Genomic DNA, 18,333 nt, shown 5'->3' on the forward strand with positions numbered 1-18,333 from the left:
CAAATAAATGAAAAACAATCACTTTACAAAAATTAATAAGGGTCATGAGAATTCTGATATTTTTTTGGACACACACTTATTTTGAATAAAGAAATGAAAAGCTTTTTTATCTATTACAATAAACAAATATCTAATTTTTGGAAATAAATATAAAGCGTTCAACAAGTACCAAATTCCGTTTTTTCATTCAACAATAATTTATTAAAAAAAAAAGACACAGAAATATTAACAGATGACGAAAGTCTCATTTTTTTTTTTAACTTTTTCTTTTTTTGTACCTTTATAATCAGCATATATGTGATAATAAAATGTTCAATTAATTATTATTTTTCGATTTTCGCTTTCGAAAAACACTCAGTTTTCTTGATAGCATCGAACAAAAAGCAGATTATTTGCTTAATAGGTGAAAACTTGATAATATACAAAAATGAAACACAAACAACGAATAAAACAAAATCCATTAAACATAAAATAACAACTGTATATACTTTATCATGCTGTTAATACTTATCTCTAAAATTATCTTCCCCTTAACTGCAAATAACAAGATTGCAAACATTTTTTCTCTTCAATGTCTTTATCAATTAAACATCAAATTTATTCCTTTCCCCTTCCCATTCCCCTTTTCATTTTTTCCTTTTGTTCTTTTTTTGCTTCTTCGATTTCTTCTGCTTCGAGTTCTTGTTTCCCAAATCAAGACTTCCCAGCCATTCATCACTCTGCCCTTTCCTTTTGCGTTTTGGTGTTTCTTCTTTCTGAACAGCACTTGCTATTTCTTCTTTCTCCTCTTTCATCTGCTTCTGAGTCAATGCAGGCTGTTCATTGGATTCTCTGTGCTTTGCCACATACTGCACCACATCCAGATCAAAATCATCGCCTTCTTCATCTTCATTGCTGCTTCCTTCACTGCTCGATTCTGACACCTCATGTTCTTCTTTTCCCCTTTCTTTTCCTTTTTCTTTGCCTTCTTTTTTGTTTTCTCCTTTCCTTCCTTCCTCAACAATGTGCGCCTCGTGCTTCTCTTCCACTAACATGTCTGTATCACTCTCGTCTGTGTCACTTTCATCTGTATCTTCATCAAGCTCATCTGCATCTTCTCTTCCCCCTCCTCTTCTCCTCTTCCTCTTCCTCGAATTCTCATTCATCCGTACTCCATTCCCTCTTCCACATTCTCCTTCTCCTTCCTCTTCCTCTTCTTCCTCATCATCATCCTCTTCATCCTCCTCCTCTTCCTCCTCATCTTCTTCTTCCTCTCCCTGCAGTGACCTCCAGCTCAGATCCAGCCCTTCATCAAAGGATTGCTTCAGCTGCAGCCCCATCTTCACACGACTCAGCGCAAATTGCATAGCATTCGTCAGCTTTCGATGCTGGCAGGCAAACACAAAATCCTCTCCCCCGTTCTCTTCCACCACTTCATACGCCGCCCGCCGGATCTGCTTCCACATCTGCTGCTCTTTTGTCTGTTTTTTGAATTCTTCAGATGGATGAGAAGAAGAAGAAGAAGAGGAAAAAGAGGAAGAAGATGAAGAAGATGAAGAAGATGAAGAAGAGGAAGCGGAAGGAGAAGAGGAGGAGGAAGAGGAAGAAGAGCCAGCACGAATAAGCGAAATGGAAGGCTTGATGGTTGGTGTTGTGTCATCAGAGGTGGAAATATCGGATGAACTGGCAAGAAGAGAGAGAGTGGTTGAAGTGGATGGATGCGATGTGGATGTGAAAGAGGTGTTGGTATTTGAAATAAGAGAATGAGGAAGAGAAGAAGAAGAGGAGGAGGAGGAAGAAGAGGAAGAAGAGGAAGAAGAGGAAGAGGAAGAAGAAGAAGAAGAAGAAGAAGATGATGATGATGACTGATGTGATTGAAGTGATTGAAGTGAAGATTGATTTGAGAGAACATCAGAAGAGTGTTGAAGTGAATGATCTTCATAAAGTGTATGTGATGAATTTTGTGAAGCTTTAGAAGAAGAAGAAGAAGAAGAGGAAGAGGAAGAAGACAATAAAATGGAAGAAGAAGAAGAATTAGAAGAAGGATTAGAAGCAATATTTCCCGCGGATGCACGCAAGTCATCAAGTTTGCGTGCACCACAATGACCATCATCAGAATCTTCATTGACCATTGCAGAATGAGCCAAAGAAGAGCCTTCTTCTTGTTTCACAGCCTCAAAACGAAGCAAGTTCAAAGCAGAGTTTAAGATTTCTGGTTGGATGAAGTGCAGACGAAGTGGAGATGGAGGTGGGGGAGGAAGGGAAGATCGTGAAGAAAAAGCGTAGGAGGAGGATGAAGAAGAAGAAGAAGAAGAAGAAGAAGAAGAAGAAGATTGCAATGTTTGAGGTGATGATGAAAATGAAGATGGCATATTTGAAGATGTTGATGTGAATGCTGATTCCAACATTTCATCATTCATCTTTGCATCTGATGCAAACTTGCTGAAGTATTGATTCACATCAGGTGCAGCAGCAGTGAATGAGCTATGGAGAGCAAGAGGCTGATGACTGAGTGGAGGAGGAGGGGGAAGGTTGTATGTTTGTGGGGGAAGAGGAAGAATCAAGCGGACGTTGTGCTTTTCTGGATCAACAAAGTATGATAGAGACATCGGTTGCATGGGGTTGGGCTCTTTGTGAAGAATGTCTGAAGAAAAAGAAGAGGAAGAGGAAGAGAAGGAAGAGGAGGAAGAAAGAGAGGAGGAGGAGGAGGAAAAGGAAGATGTTGATGAGGAGAAGGAAGAAGGAGAGTCAGCAGTGAGAGGAGAAGGAGGCATGATAGAATTAATGGATGTGTCGGAAGAACCAGAAAATGTGTTTGTGTTGGAAATTGGTCGAGACGAAGAAGAAGATGATGATGATAATGTTGTTGAGGATGAAGTGGATGATGTGGATGAAATGCTTGACAATTGAGATGCAGCTGGTTTATTTGCTTTGTTTTCTTTCACTTTCGACGAATTCTCAGAAAGTTTATTGGCATTTTGAGAAGAAAGGGAAGAAGTGGAAGAAGATGACGTTGATGAATTGTTCTGAATAAAACGCATGTGCTTAACTTCTTCTTGTTTGTCTTGCTCTTTTGAATCTGCTTGTGATTTGGTTAACCCCTTTTCATTCTTATTCTCTTTTGTTGCATTTCTTCCTTTCGAGTCATCATCTTTGTTTGCTTCATTGCCTTTCTTATTATTCACCTTGCTGTTGATGTTATTTTCGCTCTTCTTCATCATTGAAATTTTATCATTCTTCTCCATTCCTTTGGAACTATCTCCTCTTCCTCCTCCCTCCATCACTCTTTTATCTTCAACTTTCTTTTCTTCCTCATTTTCCTCTTCTTCCTCCTCCTCTTCTTCCTCATCCTCCTCATCCTCATCCTCCTCTCCATACTCCCCCGCCATCTGATACCTGTACAGAAACACCGACAGGCACTCACACCCCGCCATGCAGTCAGAAAACCCCACGTCTTCAAAGTTCATCATCAGCTTCGACGCCACATTCAGCACCCCACACCCAACCACCCTCCCTGCTTCTTCGGCTGACAGCTGCGGAACAAGTTTAGACAGCGCTTTTATTGCCTCGTTCTGAAACTCAGTGCGTGTGGACAAGCGGATGGGGAAATCGGGGAGAGGAAAGAGGCTGCGGGGGGAAGGCAGAGCCAGAAAGGGGAAGTCGTCAGTGACAGAGCGGGGGAGTGGAGAAGCTTGTGTGGTTGGGGCAGCCAGGTGCTTTGGAAGAAATCTCAAACCGTTATCTGAATCAGGTGGTGGTGGGAATGTGGGTGTGCTAAAGAGCGAAGAAGGAGAAGAAGAGGAGACAAAACCGACAGGGCATATACCCAGTTCCCTCTCTCTCATACGAATTGTCTTCATCTTGTCAAAAGGATCAAACGCGAGGGCGTGGCGCAGCAGCATCTCCATCAGCGGTCTGTGTGCCATGATGACTGAGGCAAACTTCGGGATCCGCTCAAAAATGTCCCCCAGCACCTCAAAACTGGATGTGTAGCTGGTTTCGATGGCCTCTCGCTCTGTGTAGCCAGACTGGATGGATGCATCAGAGGAGGCAGAAGGGCGCATGTGGGTGGAGGACTGGAGAGATTGCTGTGCTTGTGACTGTTGTTGCTGTTGCTGTTGATGTTGTTGTGAGGATGATGAAGATGCAGAATTTGAGGAGTTCTGTTGCGAGGCGCCTGATTTGTCCTTTTGATTGGAATGGGATTGCTGTTGCTGTTGCTGATTGTGATGCTGATCTTTCTCTTTCTCCTTCTCCTTTCCTTTCCCTTTCTGCTGTTTGGACTGTTGCTGTTGTTGTTGATGTTGCTGCATCTGCTGCTTCTGTTGCTGCTGTTGGAGAATGAGCTGAATGGGAACACGCTGCCTTCGATTTCTACGTGACAGCAGCTGCTTCTGGCTGCTCTGTGTTACTTCAATCGACAAATAGTCGTCTTCATCATCGTCATCGGCCCCATCCTCCATCAGAAGAGCTATCCCATCTTCAAGATTGAGATGCTCTTCTTCCTCTTCTTCGAAATACTCGCTCTCTTTCTCGTTCTTCTTCTTCTTCTCAATGAATTGCTGGTTTTGTCCTTGTTTCCTCTTCTGCACCACAGAAAGACTTGTTGATTTTCCATTCGCAGGTGATAAAGCCATCTGAGCATCTTCACTTTCTCCTCCTTTTTTCCCCTTCTGTGTCGAAGTTGCTGCTGAAGTCCCATTCTTCTGCTGATGCTGCTGCCCTGCTGCCACAACTGCTGTTGCTGATGCTGATGCTGCTGATGAAGAAGAAGAGGAGGAGGAGGAGGAATTAGCTGCTCCTCCACCACTCGCAACACCCTTCCCTTCCTTCTGCTGCAGCATCGCTCTTGTCTCCTCTTCTTTCCTCAGCGCTGCTCGCCAGCTGGTCTCTTCAGCTCTCTGGTCCTTCCTTGTCCACTCGTCCCACTGCCGCCAGTCAACATCGAGTGCACCGCGGAGCAGCTCACACACATCCACCTCTTGCTGCACGGCTTTGAAGGACTCGCCGGACTCGTCCTCTTCACACAGAAGGAGAAGAAGGTTGATGCAGCGCAGAACGGCCTGAAAATACGATGGAAGATGACAGTGGGGGAGATGGTGGTGGTTATGATGCAAATAAGAAAAAAAGGAAAGAGAAGAGAGAGTAATGTATTTGTTTGAATAAATGAATGACAAAAATAAAAGCAAGTTGATTGTCTTGTAAGATCGAAAAAATTTACAAAATGCACAAACATGTCTTGTGAGAGGAATGACCATAGTATCGCTTGCTTCGAGTTGAGCTTTCTTTTCGTTTTCCCTCTTCTGCTGCTGCTTTTTCTGCCTCTGCTCTTTTTGGAGCCTGGCTCTGGCTCTCTTTGATAAAGGCAGCGCTGGTTCATCACTTGCTTGGCTAGACTTCCCTTTCTGAACAATTTGTGTATTGTTTGAATTCATTGCCTTCTGAAACTCATCGCTGTTGCGCTTAAGCACTCGGATGTGCTGTTGAAGCAGAGAAATTACTCTTTCTTTTGCGTGGAATTTTTCCAAAAATTCCAACGCTCCTGTACACTGGCCATAGCAATTGAGCCCAGCCAGTATCTGCTCAAGTGCAGAAGCATCAAGATCCGTTTCAACTGGATCTTCCATAGCGTTCAAGAGTACTTCAGGAATTATGTCCATTGCTTCATATTCTTCATTTTCATCGTCAATCATAAGCATTGCATAAGCTGTGAATAATCTTCTGTGATAAGAGATATCTGACGCAAGTCCACCACGTTGAAGCGGCTTGTTCTTAGATATTTTATCTGCAGCTATTCGAACAAGATCGACAATTTGATCATAAAGAGAAGAGTTGGTTATTGTATCAGAAATGGGTCCATAACAAAAGAAGTGGATAATTCGACCACGGAAAACAATTTCCGCAAAATAATCCATCAATGGAAACCTCAATTCTGGTTGATGAATTGAGTACTTTAAAAGAAGACGGATTGTTGTGCAGAAACGAGGAGTGACAAGTTCTTCAACATTTCCAAAAGGAACTCGATCTAAAGTATCCATGCAAATCGAAAGATCATGTAATTGTTTTACAAAGCGTTTTGTTGGAAGGTTTTCCAAAATAGCTAAATGTTACCACAAAAAAGCAATAGAAAGCGTCAAAAAGATAATTAATCATCAAACTTGTAATCAACAATGATACGGAAGATCTTGTCTTTTGATCATCTTCATGTGATGAAATCTTTGACATGCGTTGTAGCTCAATCGGTGACGGCGCACGTTAATTGCTTTAGTGTCCGTAACAGTTTGGATAAGTTTTGTATGAAATACAAAAAATAATATGGATTCAAAGATCCAGTTCATTAAACTCTTTCTTTTGTTCTTGTTGCCAAATGCAGCAAATAATTTCAAAACAAACAAAAAGCAATAACTTCTTTTAATCATTGTTTCATTGTTTATTCAAATTTCAACTATTAAACATTATCTAAATTAAGATTCTATCAGAACAAAACATCCATTTTACATAAAAAATGTAAAGAAAACTCTTGTTCAAGAACTAAATATATAATTGATAGTATTTTCTACATTTTTATTACACATTGCGTAAGCTCCGAGTGCTTCATAATCTTCAACACCAGTTACAAGCATGATATGATTTATGTCAGCTTGCTCTTCGGAAGATAATTCTCCATGTTTATGCGAATGTTGTTCTCTTGTCTGTGAATTATGCTTTCCTAAGCTATTCAAATCATCATCAGTTCTCCTTCTTTGAGCAGCCTTTTCATAATCCCCTCTAACAATTTTGATGAATTCTTCAGGATCACTTAAAATAGCAGCTGCAAGTTCAGGTTGCTGTAACTGTATTTCTCGTAAAACAGCTGCAACTGCATGTGGATTATGGCAAATCAAATTTCGAATTTGTGCGACCATCGGATGGTTGTGCAGCTGTGTAAGAAGTGACAGCTTGCTTGTCTTTGATTCTTGGAAAATGATTCTTTCTTCATCATCCTCAGCAGCTCCGACTCCAGCGCCTGAGAAGGCAGTCTTTATGGATTCCACCGTCAAAGTTTCAGGAAGAATGGAATCTTCTCCCCATTTATTTTTCTCCTTCCCTTCTTCTTCTTCACATTCCTCAAATTCGTCCCCATACTCATCATCGTCGTCTCCAAGTTTTCCGCTTTTCACCCATTCCATTACTTCATCTGGAATTCCATTCATCAAATACTCAACAGCTCCATTCAAGTCTCCAAATGATGCACGAAGAGCAAGTCTTGCTGATTCCTGATCAAAGCCCATTCCAACAAGCTCACGAATCTGTTCGATGTTTTGTTCAACAGTATCATGTTCGTTTAAAGAAGTTACATGTTTGAGAGAGTCACAGCGTTCGGTGGATTTTGCGTTTGGTAAAAATTCTGTTGCTTGTTGTGATTTATCAATGACTTCGAATGATGTTTCAACACTTGAATTGGTAGCTTCTGACAAAGTAGCTTTAACAGAAGAAGTATTTTGAGAATCTTTTGTAGGTAATTTTAGTGTTGCTAAATAATCTTGTGTTTTTTTTGGACGAGAAGCAGAAAGAATATACGATCTTTCAACTGCTAAATCTGCTTTTGCAGATTTTTGCTGATAAAATACGAGCGTAGTTCCATCAATCTTTGAAAGTGAGATGAAAGCAATAAACAATATGTTTAAGAAATAAAAAAATTTAACAAAATACTATTGAGCTTTCTTTGAGAGTTTTGTTATCCTCCAAATGAATTCCAGAGAAAACGAATCTTATTTGTTCTATTGGTATTCCAACGTTGACAGAAAGCTTGCACTTAAGTTCGAACACTGTTTCGTTTTCTTGCATCTCCACATCGTACATTTTTGTGGATAAAGATTTTAAATAAAGATGCATCAATTAAAAATTTTAATAGCAGCTTTAAAAGCAATAAAATGTTAAAAATAAATATAAAATGAGCTTTGTATACTTCCTTTCGATTTTCCAAAGCTTCAAAAATGAAATTAAACAAAAATGTGATATCAACATAAGTATTTTGGGTATAAATCTCAAATCAGTATTCATGCTTGCATTTGTGTTATTATCATTATTTGATGAGTTATTCCATATTGCCACAACACAATTAAAAATTGATCGTTGTATATAATTGTATATTTTGCGTAAGACTGATAATTACTTTTTAGTGGCTTTAACAATTGTTGCAGATTTTTTATCCAAGCAAAATTGCACAAAATATATCCTTGCATGAGTATGACAAATGTTATAAGAATATATAAATTCATTTCTTGTTTTATTTGAATATCTTCTTGTAGCTTCAGTTTTGCAGCAAAATGGCAACGGTTTTATTGATAAGTCACCAACATTTTTTGCTCTTGTAGATGCTGTTGAGTTGTATGTTTTGTTATTTTAATTTCATTGTTGCATCATTTTTCCTTTTTGTTTTGCCTTTAAACCAGCACTGTTCCTACTCCAAGGACTCACTCTAGCGTTTCACTTATCGTTGAATGGAACAAAGAAGCATCTTTAAATCTTATGCTATTGACTCAAGTTATTGGTTCATCAAGGATGGATCTATTTTCGTTAAGTATCATTCATCCTGCTTTTGTTATAAGTGTATGTAATTTACTTATTGTAAGGAACAAAAATTATTACCTTTGTTGTATTCAAAATAATTATGAAAATAAGATTGAAGATGAACGAGATTTTATTGTTCGAGACACTAGGAATGTAATTTGGAGAATACAAATGAAATCACCTTTAGAATTTCAGGAATTTCAAAAGGTAATTGCGTCCATTAAGCCGACGGCCGTTATAAGCAGCAAAAAATCCCCAAATATCGGATCTATGCATCCTCAAACAAATGAAGTAACGTCTTCAAGCCAGACTTCATTCATTCGCAATCCTCAGGTGCAACGTGAAATTCCAAGTGATCAAGGAACTAACCTTTCACTCAGTGCTAAGCCATTTGTTCCAAATCTTTCTTCTCGAACAGGACAGCCCTTAATTCTTGAACAGCCTAAGGCACCGTCAAGGATGATTATTCCTTCAAAGAATCTTCCACCACCTCCTCTTCCACCTGTTGTGTTGCAGCAACAATTTGCGTTACAAATGGCAGAGTCCGCTGCACAATTACGCTATATGCATTCTCGTTCACCAGACAATACTTTCTCCCCTCATCCAATGTTTCTCACACCTGCAGCTGGGCAGTTCAACTCTGGTTCTCTTTCAAACACACCTCTTCGCAGTGCAAATGACGCTTCTCCAGCAAACGCCACAACCACTATGAAGCCTAAGCAACAACAGCAGCAACAGCAACAGATTCCACAGCCACCGCCAGCTATTTTGGGTAAGCCTTTGCTTCCAATCCCTCGTATTCAGTCACGCCCAATAGCTGGAACAGCCCACACCCCTGCAGTTGCATTGCCTTATGATCCTCACTCTGCCACGCTCCCTGGACATTCGCATTCTTTCTCCTCTGCCATCGCTCCATTCTCCTCCTCCCGCTGTTCCACTTCTCCTTCTGAACACTCCTCTGCCTCCTCTGCCTCACTTATCGTCACCCCTCCTACAGCCAGTATTCAGTTTACAGCGCCACCAGCACCTACCCCTCTTCCAGTGAGCATCTCCTTCACACGTGACTTCTACGACTCCCGTGTGGCATTTGTGCCTCCATATATCTTCTTTCCTTATTCACTGACGCTTCTTGGCGCAAAGAGCAACAAGGGAAGGCGAATAACACCGAGTAAAGGTGAAAGAGGAGGAGAAAGAGGAGGAGATGGCTTACTTTCTCCCACAAAAAAAGGAGAAACCGATGAAAAAATCGTATTGAGCAAAGAAGACAGCCGAAGAAAAGGAGCATCCTGCAGCGACGAGGAAGAAGGCAACGACCGGCTCTCATTCACGCTAGATGAGATAGTCAAGAGGAGAGGACGCAGACACAGCGCTTTTTCTCCGCTCTGCCCACTCATCGACTTCTGCTCAGGTACAGACGCCCTGCCGTGCCCAGCTGACCAGCTCCCGGCTTCGGGGCATTCTTTGCCAAAGATGCAGAATTTATCGTTATCAGCTTCTTCATCGTCATCGAATGCTTCTTCTTCTCCTTCTGCTTCTACTGCTTCTTCTTCATCCTCCTCTTCATCCTCCTCTTCCTCTTCTTCTCCCTCTGATTTCCCTTCTTCCTCCTTCCTTGCGTTTGTTCCTCGGTATGTGGATGAGAGCGGACATACCCATTTTCGCATAGGCCCTTCCACATTGCTGGCATTCATGATTGCATTAGAGCACTTCAACAGAGGAGAAGCAGCAATGGCAAACAGCACACAAGGAGAAGAAATGAATGAGAATGGAGAAGATGCACAAATTGACACAGGAAAATGCACTGAACATGAAATTAACCCTGATTCTTGTGTGAGTGAAAATGCACAAGCAGAGAAAAAGGAATCGAGAACAAACCATTGCTCACCCATAATCGATCATGAGAACACTCTCTTTCTCTCCTCCAACAGCATCCTCGCCTCTCCTTCCACCCCTTCCTCTGCCAGCTCTACTCTTTCTTCGCAATCTGCCAATTCTTCCAATTCTTCTAATACTTCTAATACTTCTCATTCAACCTCCTCCTCCCCTTCTCCCTCTCCCTCACTTCCTTCCCCCATTTCCTCCATCTCCCCCCTCTCCCCACTCTCCTCCCTCTCTTCTCTCTCTCCTCTCTCACCCTTCCAGCAGCCCCCTCCCTTCGGCGCCATGTGTGCTTTGTTCCCCTTTGATGAGCTGCAGGGCATAGGCGGACAGACACGCACCAGAAAGCCAGGCTCAAATCCGATGGCATTTGCAGTAAAGGCAAAGTATGTGTCACCGTTTGCGTGTGCGATGAGGGAGGTGAGGAAGGAGAGGATGAAGAGGCGCTGTAAGGGGAGAGTGAAGGAGAAGGAGGGGAAAGAAGGGAAGGAAGAGAAGAAAGAAGAAAAGGAAGCTGAGAATAACACACATAATTTGAATGATAGTGCGACTCATTCAGAAGCCAATGCTCAAATTACTGATCATAAAGAGGAATATCACAGCGCCACTTCCAAAGAAAGAGAAGAAAAAGAAGAAAAAGAAAAAGAAGATGAAGATGAAGATGATAAACTTGACTTCTCCTGCTGTTGCTGTCTGAAAGTACTGAACAAGCCTCGTCTTGAGCCATCTCCTCCAAAGGGAGTATCAGTCAGTCTTCTTTCTGATCCTTCTTCTTCTTCTTCTGTTTCTTCCTCCTCCTTCTCTTCTTCTTCTGCTGCTTCTTCTGCTTATTCTTCTTCTTCTTCTTCTTCATTGGCAATAACAAATACACAGACACAAGTGACTCGCACAGGACATGCACCAGCATCTCAGGCAATTCTGCCTTTGCCTAATGAAATGAAATCTTCTTCTTCCTCTTCGTCTTCCTCTTCTTCTTCAAATTCTTCTTTTTCCTATACGCCTGCTTCTTCTTCTTCTTCTACTACAACTACTACTGCTTCTTCTTCTTCACCTTCTACTTCCTCATCTTCTACCCCATTAGCATCATCTTCTCCATTAGTCTCTTCCTCTTCTTCCTCTTCCTCTTCAACCGCATCATCCTCAAAAGCAACCACCCCTCCCTTCTCTTCCTCCTCTTCCTCCTCTTCTTTTCCACCAATCTCTTCCTCTCACTCTTCCTCTCTTCCCCCAGACACCCTCAATGACACCTCTGCTTCTCATTCTTCTTCCTCTTCCTCTTCCTCTTCCTCTTCCTCTTCCTCTCGCCTTCTTCGCTCTCTCAACAATTCTTCCCCTCTCCTTCTATCACAGAATTCTCAGAGCAATGCTACCCTTCAAACACTTCCCATTGCTCCATTAGCTCCTTCACTCCCTTCCTCTTCTTCTTCGCCTGCTTTGCTGATGTCTTCGGCTTCCTCTTTCTCCTCTTCTTGCTTCCCTTCTTCTTCCTCTCCTTCTTCTTCTTCTTCTCCTGCTGTTGGCACTGCAGCATCAACAGTTAATACACCTTCTTTCTCCACTCTTTCCTCTTCTTCTACATCCATATCCCCTCTTATTCCTTCTTCTTCATTAACATCATCATCTTCCTCTTCCTCTTCCTCCTCCTCCTCCTCTTCTTCTTCTTCTTCTTCTTCTTCTTCTACCTCTTCTGCTAATCCTCGTGACTCCTTCCAGCCGCTACTGCCAAATTTCCTCTCTCCCATCGTCTTTCCTGAAGAGACTAACAAGTCTAACAAAACACCTCAAGCAGTTAGCGAGGTGATTTCTTCTTCTTCTTCCTCCTCTTCTTCTCCTTCTCCTTCTCCTATTCCTTCTCCTTCATTGAATTCCTCTTCTCTATTAAATGCTTCTTCTTCCTCTCTTTCTCCTTCTCTTCTTCTTCCTCAGAGCTCCCACTCTATCTTTACACAGCCTCTGCTTCTGCCTCAAATACAAACACAAACACAAGCACAGTCTCTATCGCAATCACAACCATCATCACTTGTTCAACAGCAACAACCTCTATCACAACCACAACCACAATCGCAATCGCAATCACAATCACAGCATAATCAGCTAAGTCAACAGATTAATCATCAGATTAATCAACAACAAATACAGAATCAGAATCAGAAGCAACCTGTCTCTCTCCCTCAACCACCTGAACAATCAAAATCTCCATTTTCTCCTTCTCTTTCACTATCTGCTTCATCATCATCATCTTCTTCTTCTTCTTCTTCTTCTGCCTTCACACAAATCCCTCAGCTCCCATCTCATTCTCTTCCTCCAAATAACACACAGCTTCAAAGCTTGTTTTCTTTGGTTGTCCAGCCACAAATACAGTTACAGCAAGCACAGCAAATACAGCAAAATCAACAGGGTCAACACAATATTCATCAGAACATTCATCAGAACCATCAGAATAATCCTCTTCTTCAGCTTCAGCTTCAGCCACCACCTCCTCCTCCTCCTCCATCGCATCTTCCTCTCCCTCTCCCTCTCCCTCTCCCTCTTTCACAGCCTATTGCTTCGCAATGCTTGCCTATTGGTCAGATACCAAGTTCTTCTTCCTCTTCCTCCTCTTCTCCTTCTCTGCCTTCTTCTGCTTCATTACTAGGCACAAACACAAGAGCAAACATAGGAACAGCTGATCAGCATTATTTCGCTGCTCCTTTCTCTCAGAATGAAGAGAACAAAGAAGTTGATATAAATGTCAATAATACCAATACACAAGATAAAAGATCAGAACTTACTCCAAACACACTCACTGATCATTCTCTTCCCTCTTCTTCCTCTTCCTCTTCCTCTTCCTCTTCCTCTTCCTCTTCCTCTTCCTCTTCCTCTTCCTCTTCCTCTTCCTCTTCCTCCTCCTCCTCCTCCTCCTCCTCTCATTCTCTTCTCTGCACAGCCACGCTCACCTCACCAGGCATAGATTCTTCATCTCAGCTGGCACAGAGGATATTCCCTTCCTCCTCCCAGCTGTCTGTCCTCTCAGCAGCGTTCTCTTCTCTTTCTGAGGGCGCTCTGCTGTCTATTGTTCACTCTGGTTCTTATGTTTCTTCTCTTGGCTCGTTTCCTCCTTCATCTTCTTCTTCAAGTGCTTCTTCTTCGTCGTTGTCATCTTCTTCGTCTTCTTCTCTTTCTTCTTCTGATTCAACTTCCTCAACTTCTACTGATTCTTCCTCTTCCTCTTCCTCTTCCTCTTCCAACTACTCCCGCTCCTCCTCCATCACCCCAGTCTCTGCCAAGTCCTCTGACAGCTTCCCTTCCCTCTCCCACCACGAGTTAAGTGACGACTCACACACATCCCCTTCTCCTCGCATATATTCTGAATGCTCAAGATCTGCTTCTGCTTCTTCTGCTTCTTCTTCTGCTGCTGCTGCTTCTGCTGCTTCTTCTGCTGTTTCTTTGCCTTCCCCTCCTGTTTCTCCTTCTCCTCCTTCTTCCTCTTCTTCCTCTTCTCTTGCTTCCTCCATCGCTTCCTCCTCTGGCTCTTCTGCCTCTCCTTCTTCCTCCTCCTCTCCTTCTCCTTCTTCCCATTCTTCTTCCTCCTCCTCATCTTCCTCTTCTTCTTCTTCCTCTTCTTCTTCTCGTTCCTCTTCCCCTTCCCCATCTCCTTCTTCTCCCTCTGCTCTTTCAGCTCTTTCAGCTCTTTCTCCTTCCTCTTCTGCCTCGTATGTCCTCGAAGAGCTCTCTAAGATGGACATCACCCCAATCCTCACTCACCCCAAAAGCAGACTCAGACAAGGAGGTTTACCGCCAGCTAATAAGAGATCGCATTTTGCTGAGGGAATTGAGGGTGGAAGGGAAGGGAAGGAAGGAAAGGAAGGGAGAGAAAGAGAAAGAGGAAAAGGAAAAGAAAGGAAGGAAAAGAAAAGGAAAGAAAAAAGGAAAAAGGAAAGAGAATCAAAAGAAATAGGAGAAATAGAGAAAGAACAAGAATTAGGAGAAGAAGAGGTGTTTTCAATGATAAGTGGACTAAGCAATGGAAGATATATAGATGATAGGGAAGAGGAAAGGTATGAGAACAGAAACAATGGAATTATTGATATGCATGAAGGAGAAGGGAGAGGAGAAGAAGAAGAAGAAGAAAGGGAAGTGAGTATCATCAGGAGCATAAGTGATGATGAAGACGAAGATGACAGTGAAGAAGAAGGAGAAAGAGAAGAAAGAGAAGAAGAAGAAGAAGAAGAAGAGGATGCTATTCTCTGTCGAATTGATCGATGCAACTCAGTTCAGACAGACATCAAGACAGCACTTGACGCACCACGTGGGATGTCTATTGACGTACTCCCTCATCGTCTTGCTTCAGACACCTTCGCTAGAAGACATACTGCTGTGGGGTTATCTTCTTCTTCTTCTTCTTCTTCTTCTTCTTCTTCTTTCTCATCTTCATTTCCTTTCTCTTCCTCTTTCTCCTCCTTTTCAGGCGCAGCGGTGCATGCTGCTTCTGCCGGCACCACATCTTCTTTATCCTCTTCAACATTCTTCCCATCTGCCTCTTTCTCCTCTCCTTTCTTCGACACCTCCTCCACTGCCTCCACTTCCTCCGCCATCGCTTCCTCCTTCAGCCAGTCAAACAACAGCAACAATGACGATGACGATGATGATAGCAATGATGATAGCAATGGAAACAATGATGGCAATGACAATGACACAACCTCACTCCAGAAATCCCCTCATCATCATCATCATCATCATCGTCATCGTCATCAACTTGCCCCCACGATAGATGAAGATGACATGTTCTCTTTGTCTTCCTCCCGCCACGCCTCGCGCCGCTCCTTCCACTCCTCCCGCCACTCCATCATGGACGGCTCGAAGCCCCGCTCGCGCTCGCTTTCTTTGTCTCTCTCTGGAATAGGCACAATCAGTGGCACAGGAAATGGGATAGGAAATGGAATAGAGAATAGCATAGACAATAGCATAGACAATGGAGTTGGTATGTCAACAGCCATTGCTTCAGAGATAAGCATTGGAGGATCGATAAGGAATCGCTCGTTGAATGAAGAAGAAGAAGAAGAAGAAGAAGAAGACAGAGAGTATTCGTATGAGCATCAGTCAGTGGCATATTCTGTTGGGGAAGAGGCAGCTGATGATCTGTTCTCACTCACCAGGGACAACAGCAATTTCCTCAATGAAAGTGTTATTAGCATCAATAATAATAATAATGCCCCTCTCTCCCCCATGCTCCCTTATCCCTCTTCCCCTCTGGACGGCTCCCAGAACAACTTCTCCGAAGAAGGAGCGCTTCCTGACCCCTTCGACCCTTTCTCCTTCTCCTCTCCCCGCTGCTCTTCATTCAGCGCCTTCACCCACGTCAGCAGCAGCAGCGCTGGCACTTTCTCTGCCAACTCCTCAGCCATCAGACCTTCCGACCTCATCCTCCCGTTCCCTTCACTATCACTCCCTAAGCCCCGCTCTTTCTCTGCCTCCTTGTTTGACTCGGGGAAGCAGGAGAGGGGGGCTGCTGCACACCACAGCACGTTCACTGAGACTGATCTGCTCTCTTTGCAGGACGCGATGGGCGAAGGACTCAACCCGCCTTCACTCGTCTTCTCAGACCCGTTTGAAAAACCGCCGATTTCTTCATCCCCTTTGGTATCGTATAGAAGAGCGACACAGCATCTGCAGCCTCTGCACAGCTCCTCTGGCCCCATCGCACCTTCCTCCCTGTCTCTTTCTCTGAGCGCTTCTCTGCCTCATCCATTGTCCTCATCTTCCCCTAACACACTGGCTTCTTCACTGGATTCTGTGCATTCGATGCATTCAGTTCATTCAGTGCATTCAATTCATTCAGATGCTTCTTCCTTCTACCCGTCGCTTGCAGGCATTGCTGGGCTGAGTGGGCTGAGTGGAGCTGCTGGGCAAACGCAAAGGGAATTAACTATCAGTTCAGACACAGCTACCATCACTGATACTTTCACAGACAATGCACTAACTGATGCTATTACAGAGAAGAACGATGAAGAGTGAATAAGGATTTAACCAAAGAAGGAGAAAGAGAGAGAGAAAGAGAGTTAACTTCAGATAATCGCTTTAATCTGAGTGAGAACATCAGCCTGAACCGCTCCCGCTCTCACACAGTGCATGGCATCCCTCTCTCTTTCTCTCCTCCGCCTGGCATTAGCACTGGCATTGTTGTTGATATAGGTGTTATTCCAGAAGGTACGGACACAGCCGCCACTGCAAATGCATCTGCAACTGGAACTGCAACTGGGAATGGAACTTTGACTCGTCTGTGGAGTTTGAATTCGACAAGCTCGCTGCTCCACCCTGGCGTGTGTGTGGATGGGGGAGTTGGTTCTTCTATTTTGGATGATTCTTCTTCTGCTTCTTCTACTTCAACTTCTTCATTTTCAGCTTCTTCTTCTTCTTCTAACCCTTCCTCTTCTTCCTCTTCTTCTGCCGACAACCGCTCGACGGCACACAGCTTGGACCAAGGATCAGCGAATGCACAGGACATATTAGCTCATCAGCATCAACAGCATCATGAATATCATTCACCTTCTGCCAGTCAAGGCATAAACATAAACAATAGCAGTAACATTCACTCAAACACAAACACATTCACAAACACATTCACAGACACCGCCACACATCTTTCTCCCACTCATGTACATCCACATCCTTCTGCTTCTCCCCAAATTCCACAGAACTCACTCGATTTCAATGTTTTGTCCACTTCCTCTCAATCACAAGAAGACAATGAAGAAGAAGACAAAGACGAAGATAATTCAGGAGCTGTGCCGCTTCTCTCACCTCCATCTGCTCCTGTTTGTTCTTCTTCCTCTTCCTCTTCTTCTCTTTCTCTTTCTTCTCCTTCTGTTCCTTCTCCTGCTACCAGCACCAGCATGGTGCTATCACCCAATCACGAATATTCCCATTCTTCCTCTTCGTCTCATTCAATATTCCCTTCTCCGACTCAGTCTATGCACAGTCAGAACGCTCCTTCGCCTGACATTCACAGCTCGCTGTCTCCAGTCAATATTTAGAATATGTTTGTGTTCAAAGCTTGCTCTATTCTCTTCTTTATTCTTGTTTGTCATTAAGCATTTTGTGAATAGATTTCAGCAATTTTTTTTTTAACGAAAAAATTTGAATCGAAGTTTTATTATTTTTAATGTCCATTCTTCACATGTCTATTCGTTATTATTTTCATTGAACGACTTGAAATGTTTTATTAATGTTTATTATTATTATTTATTATTGTTTGTATTTTTTTATTTGTATTTATTCCCTTTTGGGAAAATCACTAACTTCTCTGTGATCGTTATATCATTGCATAGAATGGGTGCGCTCTTGCAAGTTATGGGTGTTAATTATTTTTGTGTAAATGTGAAGTTGGAGCTATTAATTTATCAATCATTTTCATGTTTTGTACGTCAATTCTATTGTTCTCATATTTATTTATATCTTGAACACTAGAACTTTTTAAAGACAATTTGTTTTGGTATGCTTAGCTTTAAGAATAATTTAATTTAAAAGAGATCCATCTCAGCTGGAGAATTCTACTTAAATTGCATTAAAGCATTTTTCATTTTCATGAAAGATCTTTGATGTAATGATGGTTTTGTTCCTTATTTATTGATGGAAGAAGTTATCCTTTGGATGGATTTTCAGGGTATCGAACCGCCTTGAATTGGTGGGTGGAACGTACTACGAATCTCCAAAATTAATCTTATTTTATTAGAGAAATTTTAATTTTTATGTTGTTTTCATTTCATTATTAACGTTTCTTTTATTTCATTTATCTTGTTTATTTTAATTCCAGTTTTGAATGCAGGATAAGAAAACAGTTAATAAAGTTATTTTCTTCATTTCAATAGAATTTTAATATCTGTTAGTTTATTTTGTGAAATTATAAAAAAGTTAATAAACTCCTGAAAAAAGTTATTTTTTTTT

The 18,333-nt window shown here is 42.2% G+C and overlaps 3 protein-coding genes across 3 annotated transcripts; 1 reads left to right on the top strand and 2 right to left on the bottom strand.

Moving 5' to 3' along the window:
• Positions 1-247: 247 nt before the first annotated feature.
• Positions 248-6,017, bottom strand: MONOS_6517 (uncharacterized protein; the record flags this gene model as incomplete). Its single annotated transcript, XM_067876757.1, has 2 exons — positions 248-5,042; positions 5,214-6,017. The coding sequence occupies 2 exons, from the start codon at positions 6,015-6,017 to the stop codon at positions 627-629; spliced, it is 5,220 nt and encodes a 1,739-aa protein (XP_067731274.1). The 3' UTR covers positions 248-626.
• A 368-nt stretch (positions 6,018-6,385) lies between these two features.
• Positions 6,386-7,990, bottom strand: MONOS_6516 (UV excision repair protein RAD23). Its single transcript, XM_067876756.1, has 3 exons — positions 7,928-7,990; positions 7,672-7,876; positions 6,386-7,607 (listed from the first exon to the last, which is right to left on the bottom strand). Exons 2-3 carry the CDS (start codon positions 7,852-7,854, stop codon positions 6,504-6,506), a joined length of 1,287 nt encoding a protein of 428 aa, XP_067731275.1. The 5' UTR covers positions 7,855-7,876; positions 7,928-7,990; the 3' UTR covers positions 6,386-6,503.
• Positions 7,991-8,202: 212 nt separating this feature from the next.
• On the top strand, positions 8,203-18,320 carry MONOS_6515 (uncharacterized protein; the record flags this gene model as incomplete). Its single annotated transcript, XM_067876755.1, has 5 exons — positions 8,203-8,206; positions 8,271-8,349; positions 8,415-8,571; positions 8,644-16,400; positions 16,490-18,320. The coding sequence occupies 5 exons, from the start codon at positions 8,203-8,205 to the stop codon at positions 17,421-17,423; spliced, it is 8,931 nt and encodes a 2,976-aa protein (XP_067731276.1). The 3' UTR covers positions 17,424-18,320.
• Between the last annotated feature and the right edge of the window lie 13 nt (positions 18,321-18,333).

Source organism: Monocercomonoides exilis (assembly GCF_001643675.1).
Source record: "Monocercomonoides exilis strain PA203 chromosome Unknown scaffold12-1864167, whole genome shotgun sequence".
Lineage (NCBI taxonomy): Eukaryota > Preaxostyla > Oxymonadida > Polymastigidae > Monocercomonoides > Monocercomonoides exilis.